General features: G+C 52.8%; 1 protein-coding gene across 3 annotated transcripts in view; it reads left to right on the top strand.

The window, feature by feature from the left end:
• Positions 1-12,064, top strand: part of Ldb1 (LIM domain binding 1) — a 12,728-nt gene extending 664 nt beyond the window's left edge. The window contains exons 1-11 of one of the 3 annotated variants that reach the window (XM_031390512.1): positions 4,843-5,427; positions 8,070-8,172; positions 8,291-8,335; positions 8,443-8,518; positions 8,621-8,723; positions 8,850-9,022; positions 9,512-9,634; positions 9,815-9,898; positions 9,996-10,119; positions 10,331-10,479; positions 11,194-12,064. In XM_031390512.1, the coding sequence (XP_031246372.1) occupies positions 8,153-8,172; positions 8,291-8,335; positions 8,443-8,518; positions 8,621-8,723; positions 8,850-9,022; positions 9,512-9,634; positions 9,815-9,898; positions 9,996-10,119; positions 10,331-10,479; positions 11,194-11,424 (1,128 nt within the window). In that variant the 5' untranslated portion in view covers positions 4,843-5,427; positions 8,070-8,152 and the 3' untranslated portion in view covers positions 11,425-12,064. Of the gene's footprint in view, positions 1-4,842; positions 5,428-8,069; positions 8,173-8,290; positions 8,336-8,442; positions 8,519-8,620; positions 8,724-8,849; positions 9,023-9,511; positions 9,635-9,814; positions 9,899-9,995; positions 10,120-10,330; positions 10,480-11,193 lie in introns of those variants that run through there. The other 2 variants (XM_031390514.1, XM_031390513.1) reach the window with 2 other exon arrangements.
• Positions 12,065-13,872: the final 1,808 nt, after the last annotated feature.

Below are 13,872 nucleotides of genomic sequence, written 5' to 3'. Positions count from 1 at the left end.
AAGTGACTTTGGACTTTTGACCCCCCCCTCAGGTCATCGTAGAGTTCTGATTGGCTGATTTGGGTTTCCCCCCCTTCCCTGCTGCTTATTGCCTCTTACATATTTTGTGACATTCCCCCGCTCGGGCTGTTTCTTAGGATGCTGTTTGGGGAAGGAGTTGATTGGAGCCCATCTAACCCCCCCCCCTTTTAACTTTTCCTGTCTGTTGCCAGGGAAGGTTGGCCCTACTGAGGGACAGAAAGCACTCCTAGGGGTATCAGATAATTGGGCCCTTGGGTCTGCTATCTCTGTCTTCATGGGAGGGGGGATGTAGCAGTTCCAGGTAGGCCGTGAAGTTAAGAGTGGTTTGCAGATTCGAGTTGGGGGAGCAACGCTTGACCCCACCTAAGTTAAAACTTGGGGACCCAAATTCAAATCACAACCTTCCCTAACAGGTATCAGATCTTGCCAGAGAGCACCTGTGTCTGAGAGTGTCTTGAGATTTTTCTCGTAGGGTTAGGGTATATGCTACAAGTGCTAGGAGGAAAAAGTTAAGCCATGTGATGAGAGAGGTACTCTAAAGAGAGTCCCAGAGTATAGTCTGCCCCCTTCCTTATAACTCTTGTGTACTCAAACTGGCTTCCCTTCCAGGATGGAGGCAGCTTTCTCTGGTAAGTCAGTGGTCAGTGTCCTAGGTCTAGCCTTGCCAGATCCCTTGCCCCTCTGTATGTTCTGTGTTCTGAGAATCCTATACTTCGGAACTAGTAGCTCCCCCTCCCCGCCCCCAACACTCACACAAACACACAATCCCCCAAGGGAAGCTGCCAGTGCAGAATCTTCCTTGGAAATCATGTGACCCTGGCCAAGTTGGACTGGGTTGGGCTCACACTTCAAGTGGCTTCTGAGGCTGACATTTTAGGGGCATAGGGCCCAGGAGGAGGGCTAGGAAAGCCTGAGGATCGTGGAATATCCGGGTGTGGGAACCCCTGGCTCCTGCTGCAGAGGGTGGAGAACAGGAGGAGAGAGAAGAGCTTGCCGAGCTGGAATCTTGCCTAGCTTCATGTCCTTCCCACTAATTTGATGTGTATGTTTGTATGTGTGTTTTCTCTTTTGCAATTTAGCCAGTGGTAGACAAGGTAGTTCATGCTTTTTGCCCAACAGTGGGTCCTTTCCCTATGGCATCATGTATGAAAGCCCAAAGTAAGCTAGTGGTCTAAAACTTAATTCCCTGCCTCCCTCCCCCAAGACAGGGTTTCTCTGTGTAACAATCCTGGCTGTCCCGGAACTTGCTCTGTAGATCAGGGACTGCAGATCTCGAACTCAGAGATCCGCCTGCCTCTGCCTCCTAAGTGCTGGGACTCAAGGCATGTGCCATCACCTCCTGGTTGAAACTTAATTTTTTATTTTTAGGGGTTTTATATGGAGAAGTTGTTAGGCTGGGGGAAGATGGGAGATTGGTCCGGGAATTGGGGCAAAGTGCCTGCATGCATTAGTGGGAGGAGTCTTTGTGGCTAATATGGAGACAGAAAGAGAGCCCATGCCCAGGGGTGTGTATGTGCAGCAACTTCAGTCAGTGTCCAGTCAGTGTTCCGAAACTCACAGTCTTTCTGTATGTCAGGTAGCTTGATGGTGGTGGTGGGGAGGGATGCAAAGAATGGCTGAGAGAATCTTTTCCTTGATTATGAAGAAGTCTGACAGACTGATGTCTCTGTGAACGAATGGACATCAGACTTCAAGAGGTGACCACGTGGGAAAGGGCTTAAAGAGAGGCCTGGGGGCGGAGAATGGTGGGAGTTGGGGTGAGGAGGCTTGCACGAATGGGTAAGAGCACATGCTTCGTTCAACCAAGGGCATTCTGGCAACATTTAACAGGTTAGGCCTGAGGACCACCACCACCACCCTGAGCAGTCCTGGGGCCTAGGCGCTCTGGCAGGCTGCCTGTCTGCCTGCCTGCCTGAGTCTCTCCTTTGTGCTCTGCTGTCTCTGGGCTCCTCCTCCTCCCCCAGCCCAACCGAGAGACTGCACATGCCCCACACATGTGACTGAGGGAAGCCAGAGCACACACCGCCACGCAAATGCACATGTAGAAACACCACAAGGTACACATGTACACAGCCCTCCAGCCCCTTTGGTGCTGCCTACCGTGAAGAACATCTTGGGGCTAACTGACTAGAAAACAGGAACAAGCCTTGCTAAGGAGTGTCTATCTCCCTGGGCAGGATGCTGAGGGGCTAAGACCTGTCTAGGGCAGCATGTAGCTCAGAAGGGTTAAGGCAGGGAGAAGTAGGGGGAGGGGAGAAGGCAGCAGTGGTGGCGGCTGGGAGCCAGGAGAGGAGGATGGCAGAGCGCCAGGCCAACGGGAGGCCGGGCACAGACAAAGGAAGGGGGGCAGGCACACTGGAGGCCTGGGTCAGGGGCCCGGGCAGGGGGCAGTGCTGGTACCTCATACTATGGGCCGCTTTTCTTTGAGCCCCCACCTCTAGGAGTACTCATGGGCCTCTCTCCCCTTTGTCATTCTTTGTCGCTCCTCCCCCCCCCCCAACAATTTTTAGGGCCTTCTGATATAGACTTAGTGCCTTTGGCTGGACCTACCTCTTCTGCCCTGTGCACTGGGGGAACTAGGTCAGAGCAGGAGCAGACTTGCTACAGAAAAGGAACTGAGAGCTTTTGAATGATAGGTCAGAGTCTTGATACATCTTGGTGCTTAAGGACTCCTCTCTCCGGGAGAGGGGAGGCCCCTTGTGGCTCCTGTCTGTCTAAACAGGCAGGATGGGGGGTTCTGAGCACTGGGCTGAAGGCAGATGCACACATTCCTCCTCCATCCCTATGTGGACGGTCATTTGAAGCCTGGAGGGGGAGGGAATGGACCAGCTGCAGGGCTCCATGAGAGGGTTTACAAGTCTCAGCCCTCCCTGCTCACTTGTTCTGTTGATATTTGTATATTTGATCCCCTGTGCACATGTCCACGTGTGTCTGTGTGTGCACTCAGGTGACGCCTGCCAACACACTTGAGGAAGTTTTTGTGTTTTTTGATGAGGCTGTTTTTGAACTCCTCCTTCTTCCTCCTGCCTCTACCTTCTGAGTGTTGGCATGACCCAGGTCCACGTGCTCCATTTATGTGTGTATTTATTTTAAGACAGGGTCTCACTCTGTAGCCCTGTCTGGCCTGGAACTTGTTATTTAGACCAGGCTGGTCTTGAACTCACAGTGCCGGGATTAAAGGCTTGTGCCACCACATCCAAAAGCATGTATTTATTTTTGAAATGGTCTCTCCATAGGGCTGAGGCTGGCCACGGGACTTTCTGTAGTCCAGGCTGTTCTAAAATTCATCAAAATCTTTCTACCTCAGCTTCCCAAGTTCTGGGATTCCAGGTGTGTTCCACTCTGTCCAGATCAGTTTGGAACGTTTAAAGGCACAAACAACAGGCGTTATTTAGTTGGTGGTGGAGGAGTGTTTCTTATTTCAGAGTTGGGAATCTAAAACTTTAAGGTAAAAGGAATGTCTTATCCTGGTGGTAGGCTGTCTATTGCTGGTTCTGGCTAAAATGGCATGGATTTCAATGTTTGTGAAAGCTGGGGTATATATAACATATGAGCAGGCTGTGATAGAGAACAGAGAACGGGTTCCAGGGAAGATGGGGTATGGAGAACCTCTGCATAATAATTCATTAGGATATCCGTGCTACAGTGTGTTCCAGACTTAGCAAGTAATAACACAGGATCAAGATACAGGTGTGGTTCTAGTACCTCTGTCGATGGAAGCTGGGGTCTTAACTAACTCCGGATTTGTCCACCTGTGCATCTCTGGGCTATGTAGGGTTTAAGGAGTGTCTATCAGACACTGATTTATGTAAGGGAGAGCTGTATTTATGTGTGGAGCTTGTTTACAGAGCCAGGTGCAATAGTATCATTTTAATAGTATCATTTTCTTGCTTCTGTGTGTATGTTATGAAAAATCCCGTCTGTGGATTGATTGATTGTTCCTGGCTGTGGTTGGGGAAGGAGGGTAGTAGGGGACACACTCGCACGGCAATGAATGAAAGGAGGGGGCCTTCCTCCAGTTGTGCCTGTGCGCGTGTTTCCTTTTCCAGTCTTAAGTAGTAGGGCCTGGACTGCCACCGAAGTTTCAGAAGTATCTCTTTCCCCAGGAAGTGAGATGAAGCAAGCCCTATCACACTACCCAAATACCTCTATTAAGACCTGGGGTAGTGAGGATTCCGTAGTGCCTTTTAAGGGCCCCTAACCCTGTCTGTAGACCCTTGGATAGGCAGGTTTGCCCTCCTTACCCTGTCAACACCACTTTCTCTATCATCCACGTGGCTTCAGGGGTGGTGCCCGGGAAGGGTGTTCCCTATAAAGGGGACCTAATCCGGGGCTTGGGACTTGGTTGGGTTTGAGGCAGGGAAGCCTGGATCGTCGAGGCTTTTTTTCTATTATTTACAAGATGAACTCAAAATGTGCTTCCGTCAAAAGTAAACCTCCAAGCTTCCCACCTAGCTACTCTTGGATTTCTCCAGGGGACCCCAGAGTGGCAGCTCAGGCCGGCCTTTAACCTAAGAGATCCGTGGGAGGTTCGGCTGACTGGGTTAAGATATTAGGAGTCTGCAGAGACCAGCACCTCCCTTCATCCCTGCATGGGGCTCTGGAGGGTTACGTTTCGCTGCTGGTCTCCCCCGGCCTCCGCTCGGTTCAGGTCTCCCCTAGCCTGATCCCTTCAATCCCCTGTCCCCTGGTCTCAATCTCTTTTGTTTTTCTCAGCAGTCCCTCCCCGATCCCTCCCTCCGCTCTTCCTCCTCGCTCGCGGGGAGGGGGCGGGGCCGTCGGGGCAGCTCCACCCTCCGCCCGCCCTGGGGCCTCCTTCGGAGAGCGGCTCGGAGAGCGAGCGGGGAGGAGAGGGAGGGAGGAGGGAGAGAAAGGGAGAAAGGAAGGAGCAGGCGGGCGCTGCGTGTGTCTGAGTGTGCCAGTGTGAGTGAGTGTGAGTGCCGGGCCCTGCCTCTCCCGCCTCCCCTGCAGAGGGGCCGGGTGGCCTAGGGAGGGCGGGCGGGCTGCTTGGAGGCAGAGGCAGCGAGAGGCGGCGGCGGGCAGAGCCGAGGAGGAGGAGGAGAGAGGAAAGAGCCGAGCAGCCATTGTTGAGGGAAACCTTGCAAACAAAGAAGGCTCCGGACTCCCCGCGGCCCCCCGTCCCCCAGGCCGGCCCCCTGGCCCCCAGCCCCCGGCCCAGTGGCCATTGTAACTTTCCCCCCGGGCTGTGGACCCCGCGGGGCGGGCGGAGGCTGTGCATGCGAGTCTTTGTGCGGCCTGCGGAGTGGAGCTCCCAGCCGGACCGGCCTGTCCCACTCGGGACATGAGCTGCTGAAGTTGGCTCCACCTTAGTCCTCACCCTTGCCAGGGTCCCTGAGGGCGTCCAGGCGCTCCCCGCACCTCCCCTGACCCCCTCAGTTCTCCCAGGTAAGTCTGGACACCTTAAAAGCTTGCTGGGGTGGGTAAAAGGCCCTCTGTCTAGCCCAGGCCTAGTATGTTGGCAGGGGGAGGAGTACCTGAGCTCTTAATGTAGGGGCTACAGACGTGCTGACCTCTGGTCAGCCCCGAAAGGGAGGAGGCCCGCCTTCAGGTCAGTCTGGTTACCATGGAAATGCCCAACTGGAGGTACCTCTTCAGCCCCAGGATGCTGCTTCCAACCTGAGCAAACTTTGCTAGTTCTGAGCTCGTCTTTTCAACCCCTTCCAAAAGGCTTCCAGATTGCTGAGGGGCAGGTGTTGACCCTAGGGCTGGAAGACACATTTCCTTTACTCCTGCCCCAACCTTGGACCCTGTATTCCTTCTACTGTGGACAGGCAGCAACAGGGACAGATGGTCAGGGTGATGTCCCTCCCCCCTTCTCACTCCCAGCCCCTTGGGCTGGAGCTACTGAGAGTTGCTATGGCTCTTGGAGAGATGCTGGGTTTGTGTCCATTCACTTGAGGTGTAAATAGAGGCTCCAGAACTTGGGCTCTAGCTCCCCATAACTTTTAACCTAGCCCCCAACAATACCTGTGAGGAATTCTGTTGTCTTGTTTTCTTTCTCTTCAACTTTTCTTGAGCTGATGCATTTCTTCAGGGGGCCCAGAAATTCAGGGCAGAGGAAGTTAGGACAAAAAGAGATGAGGTCCGGTTCTGACGAATCAAACTCTTGGGTTCATTACCTAGGCTTGGCCCTCCGTGGACTACATAGTTCCAACTTTTTGTTGAGTGGAGAGTCTCGGGAGCTGAGTAGAGACTGTGTGATTTTCTTGAAACATGGGTTCAGTCCAGGACTAGCCTGTAAAAACAGTGTGGGAAGTGCTTAAGAGTGTGGGGACCTGGCCCCGTGAGAGCTCTGCATAAGATGAGGGCCTTTTGTGGGCACCCTAATAGTGCCCGGGGCTGCTGGGTTCCAGCCCTTGGTAGGCGTGTTGGGGCGAGCTGAAGGTGGAAGCCTGCTAGGCAGGATGAGGCACACGCGTGTGCAGGCACACACAAGCTCTGGCTCCCGGCACCTTTTGAGACTGCAGTCTGGGCCCCTCTGGGACCCCCCTTTGCCCACATTGTAATATGGGGCCCCTAGAGAGAAAATTAAATGGCACATGTTGGCACAGGGTCTTCCTTTGTCTTCCCCCCCAGGAGGAAAATAGATTTTATGTTTAAATTAGGGGGCAGGGCTCAGATGCAGCCAATACAGGTAGCCTTCAAAGTACAATCAAGTTTTAGGGACTACAAGGCCAGAGCCATCGGCTGTGCCTCAGTTTCCCCTCTTTTCTGATGGGGAGGAAAGGAGAATAGGGTTGCCCGGGTAACTGGCTCCTATCCAAGTATGAATTTAGCTATGGCAGTCAGAAACTAGTATGCCAGGAAGTATATATGCTGCTTCACAGAGTGGAGGAGGGGGCAGCCCTGCACATGCCCGCGGATACCACAGAGACCTCTTTCTAGTTAGTGTTGGCCTCCTAGACCGAGCTCCTGGAACATTGGTTCCTTCCCAGGCTTCTGTGTTCCCTTTGTAAGTTGAATGCTGTCTAGAAGAAGCTCAGCGACTTCCTTCCCACCTCTGGTCTCAAAAGAAAAAGCGTTAGACTTTTTGAGTTTCTGGTATGGAAACAATACTCTACCCATTATAGGTGTGGGTATGGGGGCTGGGCTGATAAGGGAGTGGCTGTTGGTGGGGAGGCCAAAAGCTCAACTGTTTATCTGGTGGGCCGCACCCAACAGGCACACCAGCCCCCCTTATCTTTCTATCCCTTGCCCTCCTGAGACCCTGCACGGTAGTGGAAGAACAGAGGATTCCCTAAATCCCTCTGCCCCTACCATGGTCGCTAGAACACAGAATAAAGGGGATCAGAGGTTAGGATTTGGGAACTGGAACGGCTAGGCTCAGGCCCTAGCTTGGCTGCTTACTAATGGTGTGTTCTTGGCAAGTCCCTCTGGAACCCTCAGTTGCTGTATCTTAAAAACGGGAATATTATTGTCAATCCCTGCTGCCTCATAAAATTATGAGGCTCGAATGAGGCTCTGCAGACGAAATGGAGGCGTGTCAGGGTTGGAGCGCTCCGTCCATCTTTTTTCTGTGTCGTGGTGTTCCTTCCTTGCTTCCGTTCATCCTTACGTACTGTTGAGGCTCAGCCCAGGCAACAGGATCTTGCTGGTGAACTGGAAGGAGGGCTGAATACTCGCAACTTGCTCACTCTCTCCTTCCTTCCTTCATTCCTTTAAAAGTTTTGTTTTATTTTTAAGTATGGGGGAGAGGGGTATTGGGGTAAATGCAAACAAGTGCGGGTACCCACAGAGGCCAGAAGAGGGTGTCATGTCGCTGGGAACCAAACTGAGGTCCTCAGATAGAGTGAGCATTTCACATTCTCACTCCTGGGCTGGCTCTCTAGCCCTACTCCCAGTTTCCTAATTATATACAATGGGAGCTAGATTTTGAAGGGGTGAGAGGTGAGCCTTAGAGTAGCTCCTCTAGTTTATCACTGTCTGGTAGGCAAGGCAGAGACCCCAGAAGACCAGCCCTCTCCTAGATGGTCAGTAGGCCTCCAGAGATGCTCCTGCTCAGGGGAACTCTGCTGTTCCTCGACTAGGTTGTTCCTCAAAGTCATTCAAGCTGTACTCGCCGAAGGAGCCCCCGAACGGCAACGCCTTCCCTCCCTTCCATCCCGGCACCATGCTGGATCGGGATGTGGGGTGAGTCCCTTCTTCTTCCTAACCCTCATTAGACGGCCTGGAAAGGGACAGGGATGTCCCTGTCTTCTCCAGTAATTTCTCTTCCAATGTGATTCTCATAATCTCTTCCCTTAAACAGCCCAACTCCTATGTACCCACCTACATACCTGGAGCCTGGGATAGGGTAAGTGGAGTGCAGCCAGTGAGGAAGCTTTTCCTTTACGTGTATCTAAGCAGAAGGGGCGGGGGGTAGGGTGGCTCTGCCACTGACCTTAGCCCTTCCTTCCCCAGGAGGCACACACCGTATGGTAACCAAACCGACTATAGAATATTTGAGCTTAACAAACGGCTACAGAACTGGACAGAGGTATGGCAAAGGAAATAGAGACCTGGGGTGGGCTGGGGTGTTCCGGATGAGCATCCCTATGGGAGATTTTATCACACAAATACTCATCTCCGGATTCTTCAGGAGTGTGACAATCTCTGGTGGGACGCTTTCACGACTGAGTTCTTTGAGGATGATGCCATGTTGACCATCACTTTCTGCCTGGAGGATGGACCAAAGAGATATAGTGAGTGCCCTCTGTGAGAGAGAGTGTTCCACTTTCTCTGTAGTTTGTGAGCCTGGAAGTGTAAGAGGTCTGGCTTGGTCCTTTTTCAAGTATCTCTGTCCTGGAAAATTTGTTCTGTCTCTATAGCCATTGGCCGGACCCTGATACCACGCTACTTCCGAAGCATTTTTGAGGGGGGTGCCACGGAGCTGTACTATGTTCTTAAGCATCCCAAGGAGGCATTCCACAGCAACTTTGTGTCCCTTGACTGTGACCAGGGCAGCATGGTGACCCAGCACGGCAAACCCATGTTTACCCAGGTCAGCAAACGTGCAGGATATGGAACCCCAAGGGCACCTGGATTTGATTTCCTCTTTCCCAACATGTACTCCCACTGTTTCCCCAAGGAGGCATAACATAATGGGAAGTGGACAGATGAGAAGGGAGGGCAGGCAGAGCTGCCAGCAGATGCTTGTTTGGTTTATTCATGTCAGTTTTCTGGGCCCCGAGGCATACGATGAAGGAGAGCCTGCCCTCATAGAGCTTGTATGGGGTTTTCTCTGGCTACTTGGGAAAAGGACGAGGATCTGTTAAGCTTTCCTACTATGGTGTGTAAGTATATGTGAGTGTGGAAAGGCCAGGTCTGACAGGTGTATGGGGAGGGGGCATACTGCAACAGTTATGCACCCAAACTTGCACAGAAAGCAGAAGTGTATTCAGGGGGAGAGGTGAGCCGAGGGAAGAGCTGTAACAGACATATTTATGTGTGTATGGGAAAGAGGGCAGGGGTATGACAAACCTATCCCCAGGTGTGTGTGGAAGGCCGGTTGTATCTGGAGTTCATGTTTGACGACATGATGCGGATAAAGACGTGGCACTTCAGTATCCGGCAGCACAGAGAGCTCATCCCCAGGAGTATCCTGGCCATGCATGTGAGTTGTGGGCAGGACCTAAGATATGAGATAAGGGGGAGGCTAGCGGCTGCAGGGTTGTGTGGCTGTGCTGCTTTCTGAATTTAGAGGAGAGAGGAGAGATGGGTTGACTACTAGCCCTTTTCTCATTATGTCACACGCTCAGATGACCAGATGCCAGTGTTCTTTCTCCTTCACTAGGCCCAGGACCCCCAGATGCTGGATCAGCTCTCCAAAAACATTACCCGATGTGGGCTGTCCAATTCCACTCTCAACTACCTCCGAGTAAGTCTCTGGTGACTCCAGTGTTGTCCCAGACTCTCTTATCTGAGCTCCAGGTCTCTCCCCTCACAGTCTAATCCTCCTTCTGGTCTACCCCCAGCTCTGTGTGATACTCGAGCCCATGCAGGAACTCATGTCCCGCCACAAGACCTACAGCCTCAGCCCCCGAGACTGCCTCAAGACCTGCCTTTTCCAGAAGTGGCAGCGAATGGTAGCACCTCCTGGTGAGTGCCTTGCCCCAGCCCTCCACAGGCTCTTGACAGGACACCTGAGACTGTAGCCTTTCTCTCCTCCTGATGTGAAGTGCCCTCCGCTCCTTTCTTACTCCTGGGACTAAAAGACTGAGAACAGGGTAAAGGCAGGCTTCTGAGGAGCGGGAATGGAGAACAGGGGTCCAGGGCCCTCTCCCACCTGAGCCTTCTTTCTCTGGCACAGCGGAGCCTGCCCGACAGCAGCCCAGCAAACGGAGGAAACGGAAGATGTCTGGGGGTAGCACCATGAGCTCGGGGGGTGGCAACACCAACAACAGCAACAGCAAGAAGAAGAGCCCAGCCAGCACCTTCGCTCTCTCCAGCCAGGTACCTGTAAGCATCTCGGCTTTCTTCTCTTCTGGGCTGCCCCACTGCTCACCCCTGACCCCTGTCTGAGCCTGGGCTTCCTAGCAGGCATAGAAGCAAGGACAGTTTCCCCATGTACTCTAGAGCCAGCATGATCTGACTCCTGCCACTGATGAGAGAATCTTTGCCAGGCACATGCATGCATGGATGTGATCTCACAAGCGCAGCCATAGGTACACAGAGCATGGGACAGAATCAGCTATGTGTACATAAGCCGTTCAGAGCGGATTCTGTATGGCAGGCACATACCATCAGAACACACACACACTGATAGAAAGCTGCGCAGAGTTGGATGTTGCGTATGTAGAATACATGCACATTTGTGCACATACACAGTCACCTTCATTTTTGATCTGCTCACTCTTACATACTATAGACAGAAGTTTAAGGGTCCCCTAAAATAGGAGGGAGATGCATTAGGGAACTAGAGGAGTAAAAGGATATTTTTTTTTTTGCAGAATGCAATGGGTAGGGGCTGAAGGCTATGGTGCTCTGGAGTCCTTTTGTGGGAAGGAATCCAGGAGCTGAGGGAGTCAGGAGTTGGGATTTTAAACTTGGGTGTGAAGAGGGGGTTGGGGTGTTGAGCTTCTAGGGAGGGTATGGGGGCTCTGGGGATATCTGCTGCCCTGGGACGGGCGAGCCCCTGCCCCGATTATGTTTGGGGACCTCCGCCACTCTCAGGATGTGATGGTGGTGGGGGAGCCCACCCTGATGGGCGGGGAGTTCGGGGACGAGGACGAGAGGCTCATCACTCGGCTGGAGAACACCCAGTTTGACGCGGCCAACGGCATTGACGACGAAGACAGCTTTAACAACTCCCCTGCCCTGGGCGCCAACAGCCCCTGGAACAGCAAGCCTCCATCCAGCCAAGAAAGCAAATCGGAGAACCCCACGTCACAGGCTTCCCAGTAAAGCAAATCGGAGAGCCCAGGCCACAGGCTTCCCAGTAAAGCAAATCGGAGAGCCCCACGCCACAGGCTTTCCAGTAAAGCAAATTGGAGAGCCCAGGCCACAGGCTTCCCAGTAAAGCAAATCGGAGAGCCCCACGTTGTTCTGCCTGCCTGCCCCTCACAGCTCCAGGGAGCAGAAGACAGAACGAAGAGACTGGGCGTCTAACATGGGCAACCTCCTTCCACCCACTTCAGGGAGGGACTGGACTCGCTGGGGGCAGGTGCCAAGATTTGCCCCCCAGTTGCCCTGGGCTGGGCCTGGCCCCTGCAGAGCCTTTTGGGGGGAGGGGGTACTCATGTGGATGCCTGTGTGGACCCTGGGCCTCTGAGAAATGTCCTGACCCTCCTCTCCCCAGGGCATTTGCCCCCATTCTTACCCCAGGTTCTGGGTGCCCCATCTTCCTGATTTATCCCTTTGATCCTGGGGTTTATACCTGCAGCCCTTAGGGGTTGAATGTCGGGGCCTGGGTTGAGCACCCTTTCCCTAGGTGGCTGTCAGCAGAGGGTAAAATTCTGGGCTCCTCCCTTTTGCCACTTACCCAGCTCCAAGTTTTTAAAAAAAATAATATTATTAAAAATGTAAATTAAAAAAACAAAAGTCACTCATGTTCCCCTATTCCCCTGGTAAAAGTCCAGCTACCTCCTTCCTGACAGATGGGGGCGCCTAGGGCCCAGGTGGGGTGAACGTTGGGCAGGGCAGTATGCCTACCATTTTATACAGTTTGAGCACTTCAGACCAAGGGGTTGCTTCACCATCTCTCTTCTCTTTCCCTCTGGGGTTTGGAGCAGCATGTCATTGGTTGGGGATGGGATCATTAGTGACCACATCTTTTGACAACCCCCTGTTGTCTGTCTCCCCAGCCTCCAGGGCTCTGGCCTGGCCTCCTGGTCCTGTGAGTCCCTCTAGTTCCACCCCTCCACAGTGTGTATTTTTACAGTCCTCTCCTAGAGCAGCTGTCTCGGGTGGGTGGGGAGGTTCCCTCCCTCGGGGAGCACAGAGGGAAGGGCGCTGCTTTGTATGTCTGTGTTTTTTGTCTCAGTGTCAGGAATAGAATGAGAGGACCTTGTCCACTCTACTCCAGAGCCCTCCTCTCCCGACCCTTCAGACTGTGCATCCAGTCCTAACCTCTCTGACTGAGGGAAAGAAACCATTAAGACCACCCAGCTTAAGCCCTTCAGAGAGAGAAAGGCCTCTGTCCTCCCCCAAGTGGAAGTAGGCATCCCTCTCCCTGTCCCCTCAGACCGAGCAACAGCAGCCGGTACCCTCAGCTCCAGTTCATAGTTGGAGCTCAGGATGAGGAGAGGCCGAAAGCAAGGTTCTGGCTCATGGTTCTGTTGCCTCTGCCTGTGGGCAGACCCAGGCTGTGTGGGTGCCTCCTCTCTCCCCATTCTCTCTTTTGGATTATGGGGTCCCTTGAGCCCTGCGTCCTCCGTGCCAGCCACTTTTGGGAGGATGCTATCAGGAGCCAAAGGAAAGGGCGAGGTGGAGTGGATGTCCCATTCCCACTGGAATGATTTTTCCCCCTATTTTTTCTTTCTTTTTTTTTTTCTTTTTTCATTTTTTTTTCTTTTTTCATTTTTTTGGCCATTTGAGTCATGTATGGTACCAATCAATAAAGAGATTTTTTGGTTTGAGAGTGTCCTGGTTAGTCATTGGTAAAGTTTGTCAGGCATGGTAGCACTCAGAGGCGAGAGAATCTTTATGAGTTCAAAACCAGCCTGGTCTATATAGTGACTTCCGGGACTACATATATATACAGAATCCCTCCACTGCAGGCAGCCTTCCTCAAGAATGTCTTCCTCCTCCTTCCATCTTTGGGTGGAGCTGTTCCTGAGTGTGCCTTTCATTCCGGGTTCCCAGACTTTCTTCCTAGGAATCCCACCCTAGCCCTCGATCACCTTAGATGTTGTCTTTCCTCAGACACCCCGTACCCCAACTGCTGCCCCTTACCTCTAGCTCTTACAAGGTCCCTGCTCTCTGAAGCAGGGCTTCTAGAAGAGGCCTGGATGAAGACGTTGACTACTCGTGGGGAAGGAGTCCTTGGGGGCAATTAGAGCCTCTGAGACACTCTGATGTTTTCTGGGAGAGCCCTTAAAAAGAACAACGGAACCCCTCATCTCAGATGAGGTCTAAACCAGTCCCTGCCCACCCCCCAGGCCCCTGCTGAGGGCTAAGAGAGAGGCAGAATTGGCTGTCTCCTGCCAACTTTGGTTGGGGCCACCTAAGTTCTACAGGGAGACAGGAGAAATAGCATCTTAACCTACTAACACCCTGTCCCACGTCTCCACCATTCAAGAGACTGTCAAGATAGGAGAGAGCCTGCTGTGGGTTACAACTTGGCTCCTCCATTAATGATCCTCCCTACCTGTATCCTGACAGGGGAAGCCTCAGACCACTCCCCTACTGAGA

The sequence above is a fragment of the Mastomys coucha genome, unplaced genomic scaffold, assembly GCF_008632895.1.
Source record: "Mastomys coucha isolate ucsf_1 unplaced genomic scaffold, UCSF_Mcou_1 pScaffold21, whole genome shotgun sequence".
Taxonomy (NCBI): domain Eukaryota; kingdom Metazoa; phylum Chordata; class Mammalia; order Rodentia; family Muridae; genus Mastomys; species Mastomys coucha.
This window is presented reverse-complemented; position numbering and strand designations above follow the sequence as displayed.